This window comes from Nilaparvata lugens, chromosome 5 (genome assembly GCF_014356525.2).
Source record: "Nilaparvata lugens isolate BPH chromosome 5, ASM1435652v1, whole genome shotgun sequence".
Taxonomy (NCBI): domain Eukaryota; kingdom Metazoa; phylum Arthropoda; class Insecta; order Hemiptera; family Delphacidae; genus Nilaparvata; species Nilaparvata lugens.
Genome location: NC_052508.1, coordinates 64942041 through 64969407, shown reverse-complemented (window position 1 = coordinate 64969407; position 27367 = coordinate 64942041). Strand labels below are relative to the sequence as shown.

The window sequence follows — 27367 nt, the reverse complement described above, 5'->3', positions numbered from 1 at the left end:
GTTGAAGATTTAGAAATGAGTGCGATTGTAAACGAAGTAACTAGTGAACTTGAAAGGCGAGAAATTGAGATTGAACAATTATATATAGGTAAATTCATGAGGTCAAATAATTCTACATTTTCACTAACAGCTATGAAGGTAAACACAAATATTTTGGACTATTTGAACCACACAACTGCTATTAGTGCTTGGCCCACAATGTTTCCCATTAATAATTCCAAAGACATGCATGCACAACCATTTTTCACAGACCTTGAAGAACCCGATGTGAGAGAAGTGGGCCCCACCCTCCCAGAGTCAACTGCAACGAAAATTGCAAAAGTGCTCGACACTGTATGCTTGGCGGTTATTTCTTGTGAAGATCAAATAAATAAGATTAGCAACGAGACGTTTTCAGGAAATATTGGTACAATTTTCAAGAGGTGTGCAGAGGGAATAAAAATGGACATTCATGAAGGCCGGCTCAACTTGCAAAGTCCGTTTGTGATGTTCAAGCAATTGAGCTCAATCTGCAGTGAGCAGATGTCTTCTCTGGTCGGAACGTATTATGGCATCTTCTTTGAAGGATGTTCTCAGGTGAGTGAAATATATTCACATCCAATCAATATCAAGTTTTACTCTCAATTTTAGTCATTTATTCATCGATTTATTCATGGAGACAACAGGTAAAACCCATTTTGCCTCCTTCACACGATATTCACACACATGAATCAGTTCTTACTCTAATAAAGTATTTTGTACATAATATCGTAATGCTGCATCCACACTATCGCCCAATGCGTACAAATGACAACGAGCGCCAGAGTGTGGATGGTTTTTTTTTTTGCCAGCGCTCGCCTTCATTGGCCTTCGCTTGCCATCGCTCCAATTTTTGTCGAGCGAAGGCGAGTGGCCAGCCGAGCATCCACAAATTGGCACATTGCAGTGTGGATGGTAAGGCCAACGTGGCCAAGCTTACCAGCATGGATGTGCAAACGTGTGGACTAGATGTGCCTGAGTGGACTACAGTAGTCATTATGTGCCTAATAATTTTCGAATTTTGAGTCCTTTGAATATATTTGGAAATATAATATTCTTTAGCATATAATACTCTGTAATATTTGTAGAAATGAGACACCAGTCCTTTAATGAGGTATATGGAAATTGTGAAAATAAGCTTGAAAGTAGTCAAAGTGTTAACTCTAGTCAGGAAAATTGCACGCTTTAATTGAGCATCAGTGCAATAAAACATTGGAATGCTACATGAAACTAGAAGAAAGTGATAACGAATTATAATTTCTTCTACGCCAGTTTGCCCTGGAATAGAGTTATAGAATAGTAAATTACATTAATTATAAAGTAGTAGGTACAGTACCAAATTAGTGATTAGATGTCTGATAATACATTAAATTAGAAAAGTTTCTTATTATTATTATTATTTGTCTAATCTACCACCTATAGGGAATGGGTTTTTAGATATGTCGAAAATTTGGTTAAATCTAACTAGGCCTATTTCAATATTATTTTTTATAGCAGAACTACATAAGATATATAGGCTACATATTAATACTAAGCAACCTCACTCATCTCGTAATGTGTATCAAATTCATCAATTGAGTATGCACAAATGCTTAAAAGCTGCTCCATCATCAACGCTCTAAATTTACTTCTTGAATTTTCTGTTGGTGGATGGTAATTTGCTTTACAGTCGAATCCAGGCACTCTTTACTCCTCTCTCATACATAGTGGTTCTGAGTGTTTCATCTCGCAACTCTTCCCTATGCCTTGTTCCGTGTAATAGTGGACATTTTCGCCAGTTCTTGATTCATCCTTGTTTTTACTTTCTTACTTTCCAGGCATTCGTTGAATACTTGAGTACAACTGCGGTATCACCATTCATGTGGTTAAATGCTCTCGAAAAGGGCATACAGGCTATAGAGCACTTTTCCGAGGTCAGACTTGGTGAGAAGTCATTACTTGATGCGCTCTATCCAATGCTCAACGTGCTCAAGATGAATCCAGAAAAAATAGTGAGTATCCTATCACGTGATAGTTGAATTTATAGTCTGTAATAGTTTGTTCATTTTTAGAGAATATAAGGGACAAGCCACATGAAGCTGATAGATCGCTTAGTAAGCGTTCAAAAGTAGATTGTATAGTACTAAGGGCCAAGCCACATAACGTTTTTGCACTGGCGTTGGACGAGTCGGCAGGGTGGGAAGCTCTCCGATTGGCTGATTCCCGAATGCCAACCCAATCAGCTGATAATAGTTTTATTGATTTTATAAAAATGATTTTAGTTTAGTCTTTAGTTTTGATGTGGAAATTAGACTTTTTGAAGTGAAAGTGAAATCTTAACCTTATTCTTTTTGACACTTGTATTTGTAAAAATTTGGGAGAAGACAGTTTTGGGCTATGCCTGTTGTCTTCTCCCAATCATATTATATTTATTATAATTATGATCTGTAATGACAATGGAATAAATAAATAATGATGTCAAAAAAGATCCTTAAGAACTGTTTTCAGTATGAGTGTAACAGACTCATGTAAGCCAGTATTTATAGAGCATGGTATACTTACTCTGCCTAGCATCTTCATCTTACAAAGTTTAATGTATATTATAAAGGAAAACCTTCCATCACTAAATCTCATGGGTGCAAATCTTAGTCATGACACCCGAAACCGAAACAGGATAGACTTGGAGCATGCTAGGCTAACAAAGACACAAAATTCCCATTTCAACACTGGAATAAAACTTACCGTTGAGTGCTAGAGAGGCAGATGGGAAAGTATTCAAGGTTGCCATCATTAAATGGTTGAAAAAGAAAGCATTTTACTCGGTAGGAGAGTTTTTAGCTGGGAGTACTTCTGATGTAACATTTTGAAGTTGTTCCCTTTTCTTATAATAATATAACGTATAGACTTTTATTATATGAACTTACTGATGAGTGACTGAATATTTTATGTAGCCTACAGTGTGTGAATGCATCAATTTTATCTAATTTTATTGATACATTGTATTTTGTACTTTGATTTGTTCTGTGACTGTCAATGCTCTTGAGCGGGACGACAATAAATGATTCTTGATTCTAATCAGCCAATCGGAGAGCTTCCTGCCAGTGCATAAACGTCTCAAAAACGCTTCATGTAGCTTGGCCCTAATGGCCGAAAACGATTACTCATGTTGGTTTTAAAGTGTAGTAAGGGAATGAACTTAATAGACTGTATTTTTTAATATTATTCTACTCAATGATAACCTGTACCCTAAATAAAGCAAACTCAAAATTATTACAAATTCTATTTTTGAAATTCTTGACAATTTTATTTGATAAATAAATAACGTTGGAGAGGCTTTGAGCCTCTTTTTGGGATGGAAGAATATATCAAGTTTTTCGTGGCTGAGTTCACATCGAATACTGTACACTTTAAAAGAATCGTTTTAAATATAATAATACATCTCAGTAAGCTCTCTAATAGATAAATTCTTATTTAATACTCTTATTTAACACTTTAAATCATTCAAGTTTTTTATACCAGTTTTAGAATCTTTAATAGTAATAAATTTCTGCCAAGCGCAAGTTTCATTATTATCGTATTACCATCTTATACAGGTCTATAGTCAGGTCCACGTTATAATGGCAGTGTTTGATTAGCAATGGTATTGCTATCCTTGTCTATCATTCAACTAAGCGGATAGCGCTATCTCTTTCTCGCTTTGCTCTGTTGCCAGTTCGTTTTTCAAAAATTTAGAATTAATAATTACTTAACAAAATATTTCATCTTAATTATGAAAATTTATTATGAATCTATTGAAAAATATAATTTCTTGCTTAAAAAAATATAATTTATTATTTTAAACGAGAATGAACAGTTAATATTACAACAATAAACCTGTATCAGCTACCGTCTATAGAAGGCATTGTCAAGACAGAGGATCGGCAACGTTTTTCTCCTATCTTTCTCCACTGCTATTGTAACGTGGACCTCACTGTAGTTGGCTACCTCGAGATGGGCTCACACTCATTGACATTTCATTTTACAAGAAAAGGTTTTATTTTAAGTTAAACAGTAAAAAAAGTAAATTCGTATGGCTTTTGTTGGTGGGGAGTCCCTTGCGGGAAAAACAGTAAAACAGTATACGTTCACAATAAGATATGTTTCAAATGTCGATTCGAAATATTTGTGAAATAAACATAAAGTGTCGGAATATATATAAATTTTTGCAATAGTGATTGTATAATTTTTTGTTTTTTGTCAATAGAGAGATTTCATTCTATTTGTTCGTTTAGGTGGAAGCAGCAGAAGCAGCAGAAATAAGCAGTTGGAAAACTGTCGGCCCGGATTCGTTAGAGAGCTATCCATCTGTAGAAACTCATCTTGTTTCGATCTGGAGTCGAGCTTTGGCCGAAGGAGTAAATCTGGTTCTGAGAGAGACGAGCGAAATCAGCGAGAGAGAAGAGTCAACCTCTAGTCAATGCACTAATACTAGCAAAAGTACTGGAGAATCCGATATTATCATTCTTGATTGAAAAAACTCTCAATTAGTCCAATTCTCTAACACAAAAACTTTTACCAGAATCTTGAAGACTATGGTCTTCAACTCACCGTAATTTTCTTACACAAAAACTTTTATCAGAATCTTGAAGACTATGTCCACAATATTAATTTACCAGTAAATTTTCTCACACAAGACATTTAGCAGAATCTTGAAGAATAAGACCACTCACATCCCTAATTGAACGTAAATTTCTTACACAAAAACTTTTATCAGAATCTTAAAGACTACGGCCACAATCTTAATTTGCCAGTAAATTTTCTTACTCAGAAACTTTTACCAAAATCTTGAAGACCACGCAGAGTATAGTATTTTATTAAATTATCACTGAACGGAAATGTATTTTTCTTTATATGTTCTGGAACCGAAATCTCAATTGTGAATTTGTTGTAATTAAATAAACAAGTAGTCAAAAAATCTATTTCAGTTATAATTTGTTGTAGAATTAATGACGCTAAATTTCATGTAAAGTGAAGTGTTTTAGAGGATATTATTTATTGTTTTTTCATTACGAATAATGCCCACCATGAGCTTTATGCTTGAGCCTGAATAATGAATAGTGTGTTGGTAAATTGATGAGATGATCAAACGTTCATGCCATCGGCGGGACTCGAACCCCGCCGAACCAGGTGAAGCATGTGAAGAACCAGGTGGTGGTAACAGACCGAGGTTTGTAACGATCCTTACTACTAGGTACCAATCCGGCCGGCATAACATTTTTTGTATTAATATTTATATTTTCATTTCAAGTTTGTTAAATTATCTTGTTTGAATATTTGCTGACGAATTTTCATTTTATTTCACGATTTAATGTAAAGTTCTAACAATATTTAGTTGGAAGATATGATTGAGTGACTAGTTTGCTAAAATTAACCAATAAGAAGAAAATTATAAAATATCATATTGGTGTGAAGATTTTTTAAAATTCCAAAAAAAATCTATTTCAAAAAGGAATTTACCTCTCCAATGGCCGGTTTCCACACCGACTGATTTCTCTGACAACCAGAATGTCCTCCGATTGGTCAACAACTGATTCAACCTCTATTATTCCACCAATAGCTGATTCTCAGCCAATCGGAGTACAGTGTGGATATCATGTCAGCGATAAATAGGTGAGTGTGAAAACTGTTATTCTCTGAATCAGCTGTCAAGCTGACTCTTGTCAAAAACTTTTAAGTGCAATAATAACTTCTCAGCTGACCCAAGATTATTTTTGCTTTCACTGTTTATAAAATAATAGCAATAACATTACAAGCAAGAGATAGGTTAATATTCTTGAAAATTTACCTCTGTAGATCTCTCCAGAGCACATTTTAGCCCACATTTTTGTGAAATGAACCATCAACTAAAGGAATTCTCAGGTAAGATATTTGGGTTTCACACATATATATTATTCAAGCCGAAATAAAAAACTGATTTTCATAGAATCATGAAGTACAACAAAAAAAATATTTTGAATATTGCTTATTAAAAAAATGTCCTAATAACATTGAATAAGGAAAGTTGCTTGTTAGTAACAAATGATGAATATAAAAATATACTTTTTTAATGAATTGGATATTTTAGGTAAAAAAAATTAAGGTAACCTAATTTCAAGTTTTCTATACGTTTCAAGGTCCCCTGAGTCTAAAAACATGATTTTTGCTTGTTAGGGCGGCACGCGTTTTTAGCAAGAATTATATATGTTTTATTTGTTGATACTCAGAACAGACTAAGTTAAAACATGTTTTAATTTGTTGGTTTTTGTTTTAATCTTTTTTTTATGTTTTAATTTTTTTCATTTGTTTCATCTTTTTTTGAGACTAAGTTAAAACATTTGATACAGTAATAAAGCCTAAAAGTGTGCTTGAATAATGTTTTTATTTTAATAAAATTTATAGCTCTCTATACTTATATTGACATATACTAGAACAAAATGAATAGACCAGTATAATATTAGTCTATCAGTGTTAGTATTAGTCCAATAGTTGTATTTACAGTAGATGAAGCTCTAATGATAATCCCAATTTAATATTACATAATTAATAGTAAGAATAAACTTAATCATAGAAACCACTCTCCATATGAATAATCAAGTATAAATAATAATTTAAAAGGGTAGGCTACTATGATTTATATTTTTATTTATATAGAAAGTAGACCTAAAGAATAATCAATTAAATTAAGTTGAATATAATTATTATATTGTATGTTATACTTTTTGCAGAACTGCTTCGCAGAGGAGTTCCTCAGGTAAGTTACAAGAATCATATACATAATTCTCAGCTGTAAGTTGTATTATGTGATTGTATTCATTTATTCATTCTTTAGTATTGTTTATCAATATCTTTTCTTCAGAAAATTAAAATACGATACAGTGCGAAGGATATTTATTAACTTTTTGTATACGGTAATGGAATGTTTAGCTGTCACAATAACACCCGCGGTTCCACAAAGGCTATTAACTTTTAATTCTTATTTAATGGCACTAGAACCAATCAGAGAAGCCTCCTTATCAGAAAAACCCTTCGCTGATTGGTTCTTGTAGAATTTAATCATGATTAAAATTTAACAGGCTTTTGTGCGACTAAAGGCACAAGTTTAAATATATAAAAGGCCACAGCAATAAAAGACCAAGTTTGAACATATTGCAATCCTTTCATTCAAGTTATTATTTACTTTATTTATCAGGCTACTTAGTTGTAGCTTTCCCTTTCACTACAAAACTCACAACCAAATAAGTACCAATTTATTCACTGAAATTGAACCAATGTACTTCAATCAGCCTAAGCCATCTTCTCTAAATAATTTTCTCTCATTGATTCTCAAATTACCATTAAAATTCAACAGGCTTTTGTTCAACCGGCACTAAATGTTTGATTTCATTGAATTTACATTTTTTTTTTAAAACAGGTATGTGACTCTGAAATGGAATGCTACGGTTATACAACTTGTTGCGCATTCAACAGTTATGGCACACTATTTGCTGTTGGCTGTAGAAGTGGGAATATATTAATATGGGATTATCTTACCAGGAGTCTGGCTAAGATAATTCGTGTGTCATTATCTGCTGTAATAGCCTTGAGGTAGGTCTAACTTATATTATTCAATTTCAATAATATTCAACTATATTTCTCAATATAAGAACAATAATCTTATACATGATACCGGTATCTGAATTGATTCATTCATGAAATCATCACAAATAGAAACGTTTGTACTGTATTATCATTCATCCCTCATCATCACCTGGGCTTAAAATATTTGTATGGAGTTGTCTTTGTAAATAAATAAATAAATCCAAAACTGCGAATTCTTGATTTTGAATCCGCACCCATTCTTCTTTGTACCAACCTCATGGTTTTGAATGTAAAATGTATAATGATAATGAATTATTCTGTAATTGTTGGTTATCCATCTTGTTTTCACTATTATTATTATTATTGTATTTTAATATAAATTTAAAGTGAAAAACACTCACATTCTTTGGTGTGGCGACGACCGTTTCGTGCTGGTATCGCACAGTTTCAAGCCAAACAGAAACTAAAGTATTTAGTATATAATACTAAATAAAATACTAGTGTTTAGTATATAATACTTTAGTTTCTGTCTGGCTTGAAAATGTGCAACAACTGCACGAAACGGTCGCCGCCACACCAAAGAATGTGAATGTTTTTTTACTTTAAAGTTATATTAAAATACGATAATTATTCTGTGTAATTAATTTTTGTACTACTGTGGTACTCGGCTGCACAAAGACTGTTAAATTTTAACCGTGATTAAATGTCTTCAGAACCAATCAGAGAAGCCTTCTCTTCAAAAATACCTCTGATTGGTTCTCGTAGAATTAATCACGATTAAAATGTATTAAGCTTTTGTGCAACAAGGCCTGATTCTGTAACCCTTTATAGATTAACTTTACTTTCTCTGCAATGTTCTTACATGAAAGTACTCAAACTTAATTGACACATTCAATTTCGTAATTTATCTTGTTTTATTGTTGTTTGAAGCAATACAATTCTTTATTCGCCCAATCACAGACTTGCCGCCTATGAAAAGGGAGCCTTATATTCAGGCATAAAATTATATAGGTAATTCTTTGAAAAACGAGTTGAAAACTGAGACTTATTTAAAAGTATTCAAACTGCGAATACTTGATTTTAAATACGTATGCATTGGTTTGTACCAACCACATGGTTTTGAATGTAAAATGTATAATTATAATGAATTATTCTGTGTAATTGATTGTTGTACGACAGTGGTACTTGGTTGCACAAAATACTGTTAAATTTTAACCGTGATTAAATGTCTTGAGAACCTATCAGAGAAGCCTTTTCTTCAAAAAACCTTTTTGGTTCTCAAGACATTTAATCACGATTAAAATTTAACAGTATTTTGTTCAACCAGGCCTGATTCTATAACCCTTTACAGATAAAATTTACTTTCTCTTCAATGTCCTTACATTAAAGTACTCAAACTTAATTGACACATTCAATTTCATCATTTATCTTGTTTTATTGTTGTTTAAAGCAATATAATTCTTTATTCGCCCAAGCAAAGACTTACCGCCTATGAGAAGTGAGCCTTATATTCAGGCATAAAATTATATAATTCTTCGAAAAACGAGTTGAAACTGAGACTAATTTAAAAGTATTCAAAAATTAAATAGGTGATATACTATTAAAAAGTTGTCCCTATAGCGTTGAAGAGGAAATAAGGTCCTTGTCTGGTAGTTTGGACAAATGGGCTTTCAAAAAAATTATACTATATTGAAAAATGTATCGAATAAAACCAATCTTATATGTAACATATATCTGTAATTGCCAGGTGGCATGTTGTGTAAGTTTTAATGAAGCTCACATAATTATATACAACTAAGCGCCATGAATAACAATAATAATAATTCTATTGAAAAATATATTTATTTAGACAAATCTGCAGAGTGAAATACGCGCGTTTTCCCATTTTTTCTATTTAGGCTAATTTTGATTGTAAAGGTTTTGTATTAATGAATAATGTTTTCCTTGATTTTTTTGTCGGTTTCAGCTGGTCACAAAACGGAAAATACTTGGTATGTGCATCATCTTCATGTAGCATTTTTGTATTTGACGTTCTCCATGCTACTTGTGAGAAAACTTACTCACTGCCATCTCTTCCAATAAAGGTGAGTCGTCTTCTCTTGAATTGTAAGACTAAGGCTCAACTCACACTTACGCGACTCAGGTCGAGAAGAGACTCGACTCTAGTCGAGAGCATGTGTTTTCAAATGGTGACAGTCGCGGAGACTACAATCGACTGTCTGAGTGTCACCATTTGGAAACATTTATGCTCGCGACTAGAGTCGAGTCTCTTCTCGACCTGAGTCGTGTAAGTGTGAGTTGAGCCTATAAGGACCAAGTCACACGAAGCGCTTTTTTTAGACGAGCCTGCAGGGCAGGAAGCTTTCTGATTGGCTGATTGGGTTGACGTTCTGGAAACAGCTGATTATCAGCCAATCAGAAAGTTTTCTGCCCTGCCGAATCGTCTGAAAATACCTGCAAAACGATTCGCACTTATAAAATTGTAAATTTCTTTTATGTAATTGTTAATTGAGGCTTAAAAAAGGATCGCAATGTATTCACATTGTACATTTCACATGTTATTAGAAATAATAATAAAAAAGTTGTTATGAAAAACCAAGTATCAAACTCTGAAAATACGGTACATTTTGTAGGAATAATGTTAAGAAAAAATTACGGTATTGTTAGTCTACTCATTCAATAAGTCTCACTCCTTCAATTATCAAGTATTATCTATTCTTTCATTTGTGCATCAATATACTGTATGTGGGATAAAAACCCAGGGGGTTTGATTCTGGGAGAAAGAAAAAGGATAAAACGCTATCAATTCAATTCAAATTCTTTATTAGCAATTTCATTCTTGACATCACATTTACAGTATGTAGAGAATTTCTGCTTTGTCAATATACAAATTAGAATCAACATAATCAATTACAGTCAACAAATGAATTAATCACAAAAAAGTAAAAATTCCAGAACTAGAACACACTCTCGAGGGCTTGAATAAGTTAATTAACAACTTAGGCTACTTGTTGAATCCAACTAAAATTGAATTAAGTACCTTGTATTAATGGGTTGGATCTCAGGAAGAGAAGCTGTCAATGGTCATCTAAAAACTCTCGGACTGAATAAAATGCTTTATGTGTCAAATAGGTCCAAACTTTTTCCTTGAATTTAGATTTTGTATTAATGATTCTCTTTTCGTTCGGGAGATGGTTGAAAATTCTATAAATTCTCATAGATTGCAGTTCGGAATTGGTCCAGTAAACAGCATATCTATCATTTTCTTTATAGAACAACAGGAGGAGAGATCAATAATAGACATAATCTTTATTTTCATTGAATAACTGTACACTCTAAATCTTACATCTTCACACTAATTAGAATATCCCATTTCATTTTTATCGACGATATAATCATTCAACACTCCACTATATTGCTGAAAGTAATGTATTCTATGAAAATATCTTGAAATAAAACCAATAATATGTTGTCTTACCGTATCCTCTTGTCAAAATTAATAACCATTTTGTCACTTCAACTATTACTACGATAATAATTATAGTGTTACCACAGAAGTCAGCCATCATTCTGTGCCGGCCACTTCAGTATTCACTGTGCTTGAATGTAATTATGTTTTCCCTTTCTCATCATTTTCTATAACAAACACTTCATGACCTCCATTATATGATCAATATTGTTGACTTCCTGTTTTCTCTACGTTCTCTATGAAGGTGTAAGCTTCAATAATTGATTTCTGTTGGTGGTACTCTGTTGTATTTAAATACATAGACTGTTCTTAGGCCGGTTCAATTTTAACCGTGATTAATTTCACGAGAACCAATCAGAGAAGGCCTTTTTGATAAGACGAAACTCCTCTGATTGATTGGTTCTTATGGAACTAATCGGTTAAAATTTAACCGGCTTTTGTGCAACCGGCACTAAGTCTATGTTTTGAAATATGCTTGTGTGTGTTTCTTTTTTTTCAACTCCTGCTCACGTACAAGAGCTTCTTGCTTTTTTGTGAATGGTAGAATATTATTGCTTGCTTCAATAATATCTAGGCATCATCATCAGCATTTTCAATATTCAAGTTATAACTCATTTTTTTGTGGTGGAAGTCATCTGTATTTTATATCAAATTTTATTACTGAAGAAAAGTGCTGTTCTTTTACTGATGTTTGTTATGTTACAGATAATGTGAACAATACAAAATGGATTGATTGATGTATATGTATACCTTATGTATTTATTTGTATATCACTTTTCTTTTTATGGCTGCTTTGTTTTGATGAAATAAAAAGGATACCTACTTGATAACTTTTATTGTGTTCCAATATTCATTTGATGTATGTTTCAATTTTACGTGTTGAATGTGTTGATGACACAAATATATTCTTGAATGTGTTGAAGACACAAATATATTCTTATTCTATTTGTTTGTTTGCAGGTTCAATTCCACCCAAAACTGGATAATGTATTTCTGGCATGTCCAGTGAGGCATTCAGCAGTTGTGGTCGACTTGAAACGAGGATCCAGGACTATACCTAGCTTTGACGCCGTTAGTTATTCAGTTTAAATTGATATATTTACTTTTTCTGTAATGTTTTTTATCATTTTGACATTTATCTCATTCCATAAAAGAATTGGAACTATAGTGAGGTCCAAGTTATAATGGCAGTGGAGATAGATAGGACAAAAACGTTGCCGAACCTCTGTCTTGTCAATGCCTTCTATAGACGGTGACAGATACAGGTTTATTGATTTAATATTAATTGTTCATCCTCGTTTAAAATACTTAGTACCGGTTGCACAACAGCCGGTTAAATTTTAACCGTGATTAATTACACGAGAACCAATCAGAGAAGCCTTCTTTTCAAAAACGCCTTCTCTGATTGGTTCTCGTGAAATTGATTGACTGTTGTGCAACCGGGCCTTACTTACTTACTCCCAGGGCCATCTATATCCAAGTTGAAGAAAGAAAGAAAGAAAAGAACTTTATTTCCAATATCCATTGATTAAACCATTTTTTTCTTATTTCTGCCAAAATTTTACATTTACCTACAAAATGAAATATATCCTCGTACTCATTACTATTACACATGGAGCATCTATAAGTGCCTTCCTGTCTTTCCGGCCTGAAGTTGAGTGGTAATAGGGCTCCTCTAGTTTTGAAAATAATACTAATGAAGTGCCGTTTATTACCATCATTGATGTAATCTTTGATTAAAGTCTCATCTTTATTTAAAGCTGCGTACACTGAATGGAAGTGAGCCAAGTCAGCTCTGCCTATCCATTCGCTCCTAAATCTTTCCCGTATCTTATCAATCAATATCTAAGTTCATATTTGGCCGCACCAACAAACTGTCTCCAAGTAGATCACTCCTCAGCATCTTTTTCTGTCGCTCCAAGTCTCTCCATGTCAGTTGCCACCATCTCTGTCTGGGTCTCCCACGGGGTCTTCTTCCTAGAGGGTTGGGTGTTGAAACTTGTTTCAGCTTGGACTATTTTCCTCTTCTGAGTATGTGCCCAGCCCATTGTAATCTCCTACATTTTATTTCACTTACAATGTCTGGTTTATTGTGGAGGTCTCTGATATCCTTATTATGTTTCCTCCTCCATTCTCCTTGCTCGTACGTGGGCCCAAATATCTTTCGCAGCATTTTAAATTATATTTTATTAGGCAATAAATAGTTTTAAGACCAATAGTGACATATGGGGCCGAAGCTTGGACATTGACTACAAGAGAAGAAGGTCTGCTTCAGAGATGGGAAAGAAGGATTTTAAGAAGAATTTTTGGAGCAATCAAGGAAAATGAAATATGGAGGATAAGAACAAACGAGGAACTAGGAAGATTGTTCGAAGAGACCAGTATTTTATCTGTTGTGAAAAGTATGAGGCTGAGATGGGCTGGTCATGTGTGCAGAATGCCGGAAGGGAGGGTGCCAAGAATGGTGCTGGAAGGCAAACCCGGAGGAAGAAGACTACAAGGAAGACCAAGAAAGCGGTGGGTTGACGATGTGGAGGAGGATTTGCGAAGACTGGGTGTAAGAAGATGGAGTAGAACAGCAGAATGTCGAGAGGGGTGGAAGGATGTGGTTGTGAAGGCTAAGGCTCTACATGGGCTGTAGTGCCAATAATGATGATGATGAAGCAATAAACTATATTTTTTAATAATTTCATATTGAATTTACATAATGAAGATGAATTATTTTGGTAGTTAATTATTAATTTTACATTGCTAAAAGACGATCTGGCAACAGAGCAAAGCAAGAAAGAGATTGCGCTTTCCGCTTTGTTGAATGAAAGACAAGGATAGCAATATCATTGCTAATCAAACACTTCCATTATAACGTGGACCTCACTATATAAAACATTGGAATACAATCTCTTACCGAATCATGTGTTGCCTACATGAGCTGTAGACTTGTGCTTGGGTGATAAGGCAGATGTGTATTGTATTTCATTGATTATATTGGTTTAGTTTTATTGGCATTGTATTTCATTGATTATATTGGTTTAATTTTATTGGTGTTTCAGAATGACAGAGTCATCGGCTCTTTTGATGCTGATGGAAGTCATTTGTATATCGGAAAGTCGACTGGGAAATTATATGTTTATTCTTATGCCGATTTTACTCTGAAAGCATCTTTCAAAGTCACTCAACAGGCTCTGAAAAGTATCAGTTTTTCAAAATGTGGAAGGTATGTTACAGCGATAACAATATAATAGTTTCTAGTGTAAAACTTTTCAAGATTGTTGGCCTCTTTTAGAAACTTTACTCCCGCCATTTTTGACTTAATTCTTTATTATTATTCATACAATAAGTAGCCTATATCATCAAAATGGTAGGGAAAGAAAAAATAAGATAATTGTTTGCTATTCCTCTCCCAAATAAGGTTACACATAGTCCGAAATAGGTAGTAGGTAATATAAAAATAGGAAATAGGTCTTGTAGTTGTTCACATCACAAAATTTTCAGTCCTTAATTAAAAAAAGTAGATTTTTATAAATTTAGATGCTTCAAAACCAAACATTTCACATTATCACTAAAATAGGAAATATTCACATATTAGAGAAATAATTTTGCAGGAAAAAAAACGTAATATTTTAAAATCACTAATATTTAAATCTTCTTTATTGATATTAAATTGTGAACTAAGCTTTATTATTACTAAAATTAATAAACACAATTCTTGTTCAGCGTAAAGTTTAAAGAAGCCCATTTTTGTAATGAAATAAATATCCTGTATGTAATTAATGTACGGTAATTATCCTATATACGTGACCTCTCTCTTGTGATCATTTGCATGCATTAATGGCTTATTTCTGCATGGTGTACATATATATCTTTGCAACTTGGGAATTTTAATCTTGAGTTACTGTCCATTTTATTTTATTGTAGCTCTAGTAGAGTAGTCTTTTTGGTGTATTTTTCGTTTGTTTCTAAAGTATTTCTATTGTATTGTTTGCGTATGTGCTTGCTATTCTCACAAATATTTTATGCACTATAGCTCTAGTAGAGTAAGCCATTAGCTGTATTGTTTTTCTTTTCATTTCATTGTATTTTCTATAGGTAGTGGAACATAATTATAATGTAGAATACTGCATGCTTATTTTTCTTTACTCTTAATTTTCACTTGTTTTGTATATTTTCACGCAGAAATAAAGTCAAATTTATTATTAAAAAAAATACTCTCAATAGGCTTTTCCTTACTGAACAATGCGGTGGAATAATCCATAAGTATGTGATTGTATAACAAGCTTCAATGAATATTTTCTTTTCTCCTCAGGTATTATATTGTGAATTCAGCTGACAGAATTCTAAGAGTCTATAGCAGCGAAGAAGTTCTAATATGTGGTGTGAATGGAGAACCAGAACCTTTGCAGAAATTACAAGATAACGTTTGTAGGTGAGGCACTCAAGTAAAAAAGTACATTCGTATGGCTTTTGTTGGTGAGGTGTCCCTTGCGGGAAGGTCCCGCCGCCTGAATATATAATTTAAGCCATCAATGGGCCTTACAACTGTCATACTTCAGCCGGGACCGACAGTTTAACATGCCCATCCGATAACACGGGAGTGATCTGGTTAAAAAACGTTTGGTTATGAGAGGGATTGAACCCGGGATCTCTGTGCTGCTACGCAAGCACTCTATCCACTAGACCACGGATCACTCCACTCAAGTACTTTATTGTAATAAAATACATAATTGAATAATAAAGTAATGAAAAATTCATTTTCTTCAATAACAATAATTTTTGTGTATCACTCCATTATATCATACAACATGATAATATTAGGTACGGTACATAATACATCTTATATATCATAATCTTCACCTTTTCTGGTAACTCCATAACTTATACATGTTGTAATTCATTAAAGTAACAGTTTCAGCCAAGTAAAAGAGACATTGCTTTTCACGAAGTTTTTTGTCTCAGGATTGAACTTAATTTTCAATTTTTCTTGAATCTCACCCTTGGGATGTTATTCCGAACTTGAAACGTATAGAAAACTTAAAATTGGGGAACCTTATTTTTTTTAAAGCAATACTTCCCTCACCTATGGTTGTAGGTAGGGCAAGGAAAGTAAAAATAATAGTCGTTATGAGGAATGATTTATTAAACCTGTACTTTTAGATAGAATAACCAAGTTTTTTTGCTTTCTGTAATTCCCCCAATGATGTAAATTTCAATCAACTGGGCATGGATTGAATTTGAGGATGAATCAATGTTATCAGTGTTCATCTCTTCAATGTTGTTTTCCATCATGAACTGCTTACTATTGAATCACTTTTTTCTTATTTAATAGACCTAGCAGTCAAATTTCATCAATAATTGAATTTACTCACTTACTGTGACAACGAGATCCAAAATCTTCACGTCAAGAAATATATTGAGGAAATTTGTCTGCTAGTCGTTCTATTCAATAACAAAAAAGTAATTAAATATTTCTGTTTTGAAATTTCAGGGCTGGTTGGATAGGATGCTGTTTTTCAGGAGATGGAAAATTTATTTGCGCTGGTGCTCTCAACAAAAACGAATTGTTCATTTGGAAAAGAGAATTGGGCAACTTGGTCGAAGTGCTTCGATGGAGGAATGGTAGAGGATTTCAAGATATTGATGTAAGTACCTAATCTATTGAGACATACAGTTTTCATTAATTTACAGTAGCCTATTTTATTTAATGTATCCAATTTTATTGAGTATTTGTAAGTAGTCGGTTGAGGAATACAGTTTTCATTTATTTTTACAGTATTTTATTCAATGAGTGTTTGGGAGTGATGTGCAATCATATGATAGACCTATACTTCTTAAGCCCGGTTGCACAAAAACCGGTTAAATTTTAACCGTGATTAATTCCACGAGAGCCAATTAGAGGAAGCGTTTTTGAAAAGACGGCTTCTCTGATTTAATCTGGTTCTCGTGGAATTAATCACGATTAAAATTTAACCTGCTTTTGTGCAACTGGCACTTTGACAGGAGCTATCATTTCATTTTGCAGTAGGATAGCTCCTCTCTGTGAGAAGAGAACTCTCAAATCTCATTATTGTAGTGTATCGATCTTGGTTGTGTGTACATCGATTAGGATGTCAATCGATATATCAAGATGTAAAATGGCGTTAAAATGAGAACCTAATAAATAGGCTTGTGTTATGGTGTAACTTGATCTTGAAGTGTGCAATAAAAATGAATATGTTAACTGGTTTACTTTTATTGAAATACTACAATTATATTAAGCGTAGAGTATTTTTTCTTGTTCACAGTGGCATCCAACAGATCCGTCGATAATTTGTCTATCAATTAGCTCAGTAACGCTTTGGAAGCCGATTCCAAGTGATAACTGGCCAGCCTTCATTCCAGGCTTTAAAGAGTTGGATGACAATATAGTAGATGACGAGCGAGACCTTGATTTTTATATCAGCAATGGAAACAGAAAAGTAGTCAAGCAGAACAAAGACGATGAAGATGATGAACTCCTAGAGGTAAATAAATACAGTAGCCTACTCGAAGTGAGCGAACAAATTTTGATAAATATCTCTTGGCCCTTTTTAAAGAATATCAAAATTGTACTGTTGGATGCAAGAAGGGCCCGAGTCCAAAAATTCGATTTTGAGAAAAATGCCCTGAAACATTTCGAACAGAATAATTTTTTATTCTCAGTCAAGATGTATCACTTAAGTAACCATTGCATTAAAATTTTAATATTTTTTCTATTCATTATTTCTTTTGTATTGAGAATTCTATTTGTAAAATAATGAGTAATTATCATTTTAAAAAAGATCTTTTCAGGCCCTTCTTGCATAAAATGAAAAAGAACACAAAAAAATGTGTTTTATAATAATTTTTATTGATTATAAGATGGAAAATTGATTAGATGGTCAACTGAAATGAAAATACATTATATTTGAAAAGTCATGGAATAATATAAAATCTTAATCTTGTTCATGTGCTATTATTATTTCTTCATCACTTGGAATGTCCAAATCATCATCATCATTGTCATACAATAAATGTTCTGATTACAATAAAATTCAATAAATATTGATTGAACAGTAACTCATTAAATAGAAAATCAACTTTTAAAAGGAAACTTCTCCTAACTTTTGCAGAAACTAGTCAACTCAGCTTGTAAACAAACGCATCAGGCCAACAAGCTATAGGTTGACCAACAGTGCTTCACAAAAATTTTCATAGCTCAGTCAGTTTTAAAGATACAGAAACGAGATTTAGCAGGCATGTACAGAAAACCAGCTGGAATTGCTTTAAGCGTTTTACGCAAAAAGGGCTTGAGTGACTTGAAGCCATTCTTGCATCCAACAGTACAATTGTATATTAAAATTATATTGATATAAATTATATTGGGTGGCTCATTGGAGTAAGTGATAACGCGCCGGTCTAATAATCAAGAGAACCCAAGTTCGAATTTACTACCTACCTAAAAAGAAGTCGTCATCTCTCATCATCATCATCATCATCATCATCCCTCCACTCATTACCCACGCACAAGCCTAAGAGCTTATGTGGGCATTACCCTCAATATTATTATTATATAATTATTTATTTATTTGAATACAAAGAACAAATCATTAAAATGATTAGGGAAGTACCAACGGCACAGCCCAAAACTGTTCCTTCCCGTAATTTTTATTAATTGGCCGAGCGAAGTGAGGTCTAAGATTCAAGTCGACGGTTTGGCATTTCTCTTAATGTTTAAATGTTTATATGTTGCTCATTTATGGCAAAACGCGGTACCTAATAGATTTTCATGAAATTTGACAGGTATGTTCCTTTTAAAATTGCGCGTCGACTTATATACAAGGTTTTTGCATTTCAAGGTTAATATCAAAGGAAAAAGGAGCCTCCTTCATACGTCAATATTAGAGTGAAAATCAGACTATAGAATTATTCATCATAAATCAGCTGTCGAGTTGATTATAAATTGCATGCTATGACGCATGCAATTCAATATCTCAATGTAACTTGGTAAAAAATTAGCAGCTTTGTAGACTATAAATTGCATGCCTCATTGAATGCAATTTTTATGCACTATTGAATAGGATACAAAGAATTTATAACAGCTCGTCTGGGCGCCTAGATGTCTTCTGGTTTTCTCGCGCTAAATTCCGGAAAGCGTTATATGATAATTAAATCTTGTGTAAGCATGATCTGATCAAATATAAATAGTTAGTGTATGAGTGTGGATGTGCTTATGGTTTGGGACGTCGTTATAACTGCACTAGGTCTACTGTTCACAGAACTACTAGTAGTCTACACTAGTAGTTCTGTGAACATAGTTCAGTAGACCTCACGCAGTATTCTCATCCACAAGTACCTGATTGAAACTATTGACCTTATGGAAATACAGCAATAGACTGGCTTCTCCACACATCTGTGTAATCACCTTGTCAGCTGATTTATGATGAATAATTGTATAACGGTAGTCTGATTTTTACTCTAATATTGGCGCATGAAGGAGGCTCCTTTTTCCTTTTATATTATCCTTGAAATGCAAAATTTCCAAAAACATTGTATATACGTCGACGCGCAATTAAAAAAGGAGCATACCTGTTAAATTTCATGAAAATCTATTACCGCGTTTCGCCGTAAATGCGCAAGATATAAACATTTAAACATTAAGAGAAATGCCAAACCTTCGACTTTAATCTTAGACCTCACTTCGCTCGGTCAACTAGTCCAAATTGTAGGTTGTGTTTCATTTACTTGTGAATTTGGGTAATTTGGATAATTAATTTTATAATTATCCAAGTAATCTATTCAGCCTACAATCGGCTTATTTTATTATCTCACAATAGATTATAGAAATAATCCTTTCTGATGCAATTTTGTACTGTAACAAGTTTTTTTTTTAACTGCTGCTTTATGTTTCAGATATAGAGTTAGCGTAGTAATTGGATCAACGTTATTTGAAGACTTGCAAAGCTAGGGACAGAATGTTATACTGAAGCTTTATTTATAGATTTGATTATTTTTTCAGTATCAGAAAATTTCTATGGTTCAAATTTCAGCCAAATCTGAGATACTTTTTGTTTTATTGTTTCAAAACGTCTATGGTTTTTCCAATTTTTTGTGAAAAATAAAAATAGCTCAAACTTCGTGACCTTGTGCTCTTTGATGCGAGGAACAACGAATCTGAAATCAGATATGCAAAATTCGGTACCGTTCATTGTTTGTTTCAAGTTTCAAGTTTCAAGTTTTTATTGGGCCAGTTGAACATATAAGTTACATATAGCCAAGTCACAATTCACATTAGAGAAACATACAATAAATTGCACAGATACAATACATACAATAGACAATAATAAATAAAATAAAACAGATCAGTAAAAGCAAATTTACAATTAGATCAGATAATTTCTCCTGTACTTGGGTATCAATAGACAAAAAAAAAGCATTATATTAAATTGACTAGGGAGTTGTGATCAGCAGTAATGAATTCCTCTACTGAGTAAAATTGATTCACAATCAACCAGGATCTAAGTACTTGGAGAAAACGTTTATTCGGCAAGGATCTAACTTGAGTTGGTAGCAAGTTATGGAATTTGTAGCCTATCACAGGGTAGCTCGACTTGGACTTTTCAAGTCTGCATCTTGGTATATATATATACTCTTACGGTTTCTTGTGAAGTGACTGTGAATGTCATTGCTCTTTGGTAGCCTATCCTGCATCTGATGTATATCCTTCAAACATTGATAGATGAACTCATTAATGACGGATAGAATGCCATTCTTAGATAGAAGGGGCTTACAGTGATCTAGATAGCCCGCCCCAGAAATCACCCGGACCGCTCTCTTCTGAATTAACAGAACTTTAGAAGTGCTAGATGCATGACCCCACAATTTCAAACCGTAACTCATCCTCGAATGAAAAAAAGCAAAATAGGCCTGTCTGACCACCGAAATTGGCAGTTCAGACATCAGCCTTCTCAGTAGATAGACAATGCTGCTGAGACTGGAGCACACCATGTCTATATGAGGTTCCCAGAGTAACTTGGCATCAAGAGTGAACCCCAATAGTCGGACCGGCTGCAAATACTCACTGACATCAGATAGAGAGAACAATATACTTTGGGTTTTTGCCTCATTCAGAGACAATCTGTTTTGTGAGAACCAATCACGAGCTTTATCATACAGCTCCATCACATCTGCTTTAGCTTGGGTGACACTCTTATTTGCAGAGAACAAGGAAGTGTCATCTGCATAGAACAGCACATTTCCCGCTAGATAGTAGTGCAAATCATTTATTGCTACAAGAAAGAGTAATGGGCCTAACAATGAGCCCTGTGGCACACCCCGTTTTACCAGAAGAGGAATTGAGCGCTGATCATTCCAATGTACAATCTGTTTTCTCTCAGAAAGGTAAGACTCAAACACCCGAATTGCGCATTCCTGTAAGCCATAATGCTCCAATTTCTTTAAAAGAACTGTATGAGGAATACAGTCAAATGCTCGTGAGAGATCACATAGCATTGAAAAAGTTGATTTCCGCTCCTCAAAAGAATTGATAATCGATTCTAACAGTGATTCCACAGCCATGACAGTAGATTTTCCCTTCCTGAAACCAAACTGAGAAGGAGCCAGGAGGTCATGCTCCTCAAGGTATTTATACAGTTGTGCAAATATGATTGCCTCAAATATCTTAGCAAAAACAGGAATTATAGAAATTGGTCTAAAACTTGAGGTGTCACAATATGGACCCTTCTTGTAGACTGGGACTGTTCTGGAGATTTTGAGTTGTTCAGGGAAAGTACCGCTAGCTAAACAGTTGTTTATACACAATGCTAATATGGGTGCAATAATAACTATCATCTGCTTGAGCAAATTTGGGGTCATGCCATAAATATCCTTACAATTGGAACTTGTTTGTAATATCTTTCCAGAGAACTCTTAACAGAGTAAGCGAATTGAGATATGACCGTTTGAAAATGTGCAAATTTCACGTTTGAAGCTGCATAACTCACCCTGTGGCTGGAGGTGCCAAATTTGGCTCCGACATTTCTCAGGTCAAGCTACATCAAAGGAGTAAATTTCAGCCAAATCCGAAATAAGTTTTTATCATTTTTGGTGAAAAATAAAAATTGCTCAAACTTCGTGACCTTATGCTCTTTGATGCGAGGAACACGAATCTGGAATCAGATTTGCAAATTTCGCTACCGTTCATGAGATATGACCGTTTGAAAATTCGCAATTTTTTTTTGAAGCTGCATAACTCACCCTGTATAGTAGCTGGGGGTGCCAAATTTGGCTCCGACATTTCTCAGGTCAAACTTCATTCATGGTGCAAATTTCAGCCAAATCTGAGATACTTTTTGTTATGGTTATTCAAAAACACTGAACGATGGTTTTTGTCGTTTTTTGTGAAAAATAAGAATCGATCAAACTTCTTGACCTTATGCTCTTTGATGCGAAGTAGACCTACTAAGTTTATGTCAGTTATTCCTTTTTAATCTTTTTAATAACCTTTCATGGTAATAATTGATAATTTTGACAATGAAGCTGCACAGGAATGCTACAGTACAATTGAGTTAGATAATATTCTTCCACCCCTACCAATTAATTTTGTTAATGATGTGGAGAGGAGTTCAATGAGTGTTCTTCACATGAACATACGAAGCCTAAACAAGAATTTCGATGAATTCGCCTACACAATTGAAAACTGTTCCTTAAAATTTAATATTATAGTATTGTCTGAGACGTGGATGAGCGAAGACGAGCCTTTCAACTATGTTTTGAATGGTTACTCGTCAATAAATCAGCCAGGTAAGAGAAATAGAAAGAATGGTATCTGTGTTTTCATCAGTAATGAACTGTCTTTTAACAAATTAAACATTGAAATTATGGAATCAGACTCATTGATACTTAATATTAAAAATCCTATCACTAAAAATGAGATCAATTTAATTGCAATATACAGATCACCCTCTCTATCAGCAAATCTTTTTTTGAATGCTTTGGAAAGTACTTTAGAAAGACTGCTCGCACATAAAAATATAATTCTAATTGGTGATATCAATATCAATCTAAAACAGACTACCGCTATTTCTATTGATTATTTCAACATATTGTCTTCAAACGGTTTCGTCTCCTATATAAATAAACCTACTCGAGTCCAAAATCAATCGGAATCGTGCATTGATCATATCTTTTTCAAAAATAGTTCCTTCAAAGCTGAAGATTTGATAGGTGCTATTTTCAAGACCGATATAACTGACCATTACAGCACCAGTATCCATATTAAAACCGCAGACGGTGGTTCTGATAGGCCTAATTTAGCAAACACTATTACTGAAAAAATTGTTTTCAATAAATTAATTTCAAATCTTGAAAATGAAGATTGGGAGGAGGTAATAAATAATAATAACATCCATACACTAGTACACTCTTTTGAACAAAAACTTTCAACCCATATTGAAAATGCAACTATCAAAATAAAGACATCACACAGAAATAAACACTAAAGAACTGGATCACCACCGGACTAATAAGAGCTATTCAAACCAGAAATAAAATGCACAAAAAACTACAGAAGCAACCACATAATAACGAAATGAAACAATGCTACACTCGCTATAGAAACGTCCTAAACAAATTACTGAAAGAAACCAAGATTAGGTATTACAGAAATAAATTGGAGCAGAGTAGAGGTAATTCCAGGAAGACATGGAATACCATAAATGAAATACTTGATGTAGAAAAGAAAAATTCAAAGACTGATATTGATCCTGAAATTTTAAATAAACATTTTTCGTCTATCGGGAGAGTACTCGCAGAAGAACTGAATAAAGAAAATAAAAACATCCCTCCTCCAACTGGTCAAAATTCCCGTTTTTCACGAATAGGTTTCCCAAATTCCTTTTTCCTTTTCCCGACAAATGAGGAAGAAATTATCAAAACAATTAAAGACCTCAAATCCAGCTCAGCACCAGGAATTAATAACATAAATAATAGCTGTCTAAAAATCATTGCCCACTATATTGCTAAACCTTTAAAAATTATAATTAATAAATGCTTTGAAGAAGGTTTCTTTCCGGAGGAGTTCAAGGTGGCTAGAGTCATACCTTTACATAAATCGGGAGATGTTGACGATCCCAATAACTACCGCCCAATAAGCTTGCTAAGTGGATTTTCAAAGATCATGGAAAAGCTTATTAAAAAGCGGCTAGTACAATACATGATTGTGAGTAAGGTGATTCACCCTAACCAATTTGGATTTCAAGAAGGAAAAAACACAGAAGACGCTATTTCGTTATTAGTAAAAATTTTAACTGAAAATTTTAGTAATAATAAAAAATCTATTGCAATTTTTATTGACTTGAAAAAAGCATTCGATACTGTCCCACACACCAAACTGTTGGAAAAGCTCAATAGAATTGGAATTCGAGGTTTGCCCCTGAAACTTTTTACAAGCTACCTTGAAAGTCGCTCTCAAATATTATCAATTGAAAATAAATCCAGTACTGAAAATCTTTTAGATTACGGCTTACCGCAGGGGACTGTACTCTCACCAATTTTATTCATACTATACATTAATGACCTCCTGAATCTCGACTTGCAAAATGGTCAAACAATCTCATTTGCCGACGACACCACTTTAGTTTTTTCGGGTGATAACTGGGAGAGTACTAAAATATCAGCTGAGAAGGGTATTTCCAGGGTCAAGAACTGGCTTGACTATCATACCCTGACTCTGAATCATAAAAAATCTTCATTCATGACCTTCACACCAAATGCTGCTACTCAACCTGTAAACCGAATAAACTTGAAAATTCATAATATCAAATGTAATAAAATAGGTTGAATGATTGTGACTGTCCTAAACTAGAGGACTCTAAAACCGTTAAATACCTGGGAATAATTGTTGACCGTCATCTGAGATGGGATTCCCAGATCCAAGCTCTATGTCACAAGGTCAAGTATCTAACTAATAAATTTTACAAAATGAGCCAGTTGAAAATGCAACAAATTACTAGAATGGCCTACTTTGCTTACGCACAATCTGTGTTGCAATATGGAATTAGGGTATGGGGGGGTGCTGCTGAATGTCATATAAACAAGATCTTCAATGTTCAAAAACATATAATAAAAGTGGCACTAAGCAAACCAAGACTGTATCCTACTAGAATTCTCTTCCAGGAATCTAACATACTTACAATCAAACAGCTCTACTTGAAAAATTTAATTTCATATTTATTAAAAAACAAAAATCTTTTCAATACCCGAATTACTCCATATAACACGCGCCAAACTTACAGGAGATCTGACTTACCTGAAACTAATCTAACAGTATGTAGAATGCAATTTCCGTATAGATGTGACAAACTAGTAAATATTATACCACAAGACTTCATATCAGACAATCAAAATTGCTATAAGAGAAAAGAAATCTTATCATGGATCAAAACTTCACCTGACGTTTTCAGTAATCAAAGGCAGTAGCTTATAACAAATTCTAAATTTACGTTTCTCCACTCACCTCTCCTCATCACCAGTTGACTTGTGCATTCACTGTGCTTCTTCTCTTTCTCAGGTTTTCCCTCTTATATTGTAAAAAAACTGTTCTTCATTTCACTCTGTATTTCAAATTTGTTTTACCATTAGGCTATTCTTAGTCATTTATTATATTCTATTTTATAAATATTTTTTCTTTTCTACGTTTCTCAATCTTTATATTCTCTTACTCATGCTCGCGAACAGACGAAAGTCTTGCGAGCTACACATTCTTTTGTACTCTTTGTTTATTTTTGTATTTTTGTGTATTTAAACTATGTAAAATGTGCAAAGAATGAATAAATTGATTGATTGATTGATTACGATAATTTTTTTCTATCTAGATAATAATCATATTGGTTTTGATGTTTAGGTTGATGTGGTGACTGTAAGCCCCAACCGGACAAATTCTGAATTGCAGAAAAATGCGCTACTTTACCTCCCTGCCTTTCCAGAACCGGGCGAAAATGATCAAGACTAAACAACTCCTAAAATGCTTGAAACATATCTCACCTAGTATTATTTTTATTCTCAGTAACTGTACAGTGTTCAGTGTTGAACATAAATGAATTATTATTCATTCTTGTGTTAAACAAACAGAAGTTGAAAGTTGAATTGGCAGTGGTAAAACCAGCCTAGAATAATTCTTATATTAAATAATTATTACGTTGATATTAAAGTGATTAAAAAGTACCTAACTAAAGTATCAAAGTGAATATAATTTTTATTATGTCATTCCTTCGGAATTCAATTCAAATTAACATCATGATTCAGATCAATATTTTGGCTTTAGGATGTCATCTAATGTAAGAGCGTTCCAACTATTTCATAGTATCTGTATTAATAATATAGTATATTTCGCACCTAGGGCCGAAAATGAGACTTTTCTGGCTCGAAATCGGTTTTCAAGTCCGAGGCCGTAGGCCGAGGACTAGAAAAGATTGAGAGCCGGAAAAACATTTTTGCCCATGGTGAGAACGTAATTTTTCGCCACACAGAAAAATAAACAATATATATATGAGAATAATAATATTATTCTCATTGTCTATTATAAGCACTTCCGAAAGCAAAAGTGGAAGGTCATAGCTCTAGCAAATCTGAATATCAAGAAATTGTCCAAGTATTTTTATTTTTTATTCTGATTTGTCTAAATAACCTAAAATATTATGTTCAATTATGTAAGAGGTTGAGTTTATACTTTTATTCTTCCAAATGACAATAAGATGATATTATTATAAATGTTTTAATTATTGAATGATAAACACAAATAATGAAAAGTTTTTGATCAGCTGGTTTATCACACTTGAAAAAGTTTTTGATCAGCTGGTTATCACACTTGAAAAAGTTTTTGATCAGCTGTTTTGGCACACTTGAAATTCGGCTAATCCGATGTGATCTGAATGTCAATGGAAGTTTAGGTTAGAAGTTCTATCCTTCTATGAAAATCGAATTATTTGAATAGTTTATAATCTTATCTGTATTTTATTCATTTAAATAAAATGATAGTATATTATTACAGAATACTTTATTGAATTCTAGAAGCATAAAATGATTCCGTTTATCCACCATGTTCCGTGATAAACGCTTTACTAGGAGGTTTGAGGTTAGATGCTATTATACTCTGAAAATTGAATTTGAATAGTTTATAATATCTCATTTGTATTTCATTCATCCAAATAAAATGATAGTATCTTATTGCAAAAACTTTATTCAATTCTAGAAGCATAAACTGATTCCGTTTCATAAACTATTTTGTAAACATGTTCACATCAAATCAGAATCAGC

The 27367-nt window shown here is 33.4% G+C and overlaps 2 protein-coding genes across 3 annotated transcripts; both read left to right on the top strand.

Moving 5' to 3' along the window:
- The first annotated feature begins 1015 nt into the window (after nt 1–1015).
- LOC111046271 lies at nt 1016–5169 on the top strand. The gene is made up of 3 exons (XM_039429043.1): nt 1016–1132; nt 1836–2009; nt 4269–5169. Exons 1-3 carry the CDS (start codon nt 1109–1111, stop codon nt 4506–4508), a joined length of 438 nt encoding a protein of 145 aa, XP_039284977.1. The 5' UTR covers nt 1016–1108; the 3' UTR covers nt 4509–5169.
- A 53-nt stretch (nt 5170–5222) lies between these two features.
- LOC111046267 (retinoblastoma-binding protein 5 homolog) lies at nt 5223–26275 on the top strand. Of its 2 annotated transcripts, none has more exons than XM_022331779.2 (10): nt 5223–5895; nt 6741–6766; nt 7427–7599; nt 9560–9677; nt 12023–12133; nt 14113–14276; nt 15366–15485; nt 16545–16698; nt 17341–17559; nt 25956–26275. In XM_022331779.2, the coding sequence occupies exons 1-10, from the start codon at nt 5868–5870 to the stop codon at nt 26061–26063; spliced, it is 1221 nt and encodes a 406-aa protein (XP_022187471.2). In that variant the 5' UTR covers nt 5223–5867; the 3' UTR covers nt 26064–26275. The 2 variants fall into 2 exon arrangements, with proteins under 2 accessions (XP_022187471.2, XP_039284976.1); XM_039429042.1 differs by having other exon boundaries at nt 5224–5646.
- Nucleotides 26276–27367: the final 1092 nt, after the last annotated feature.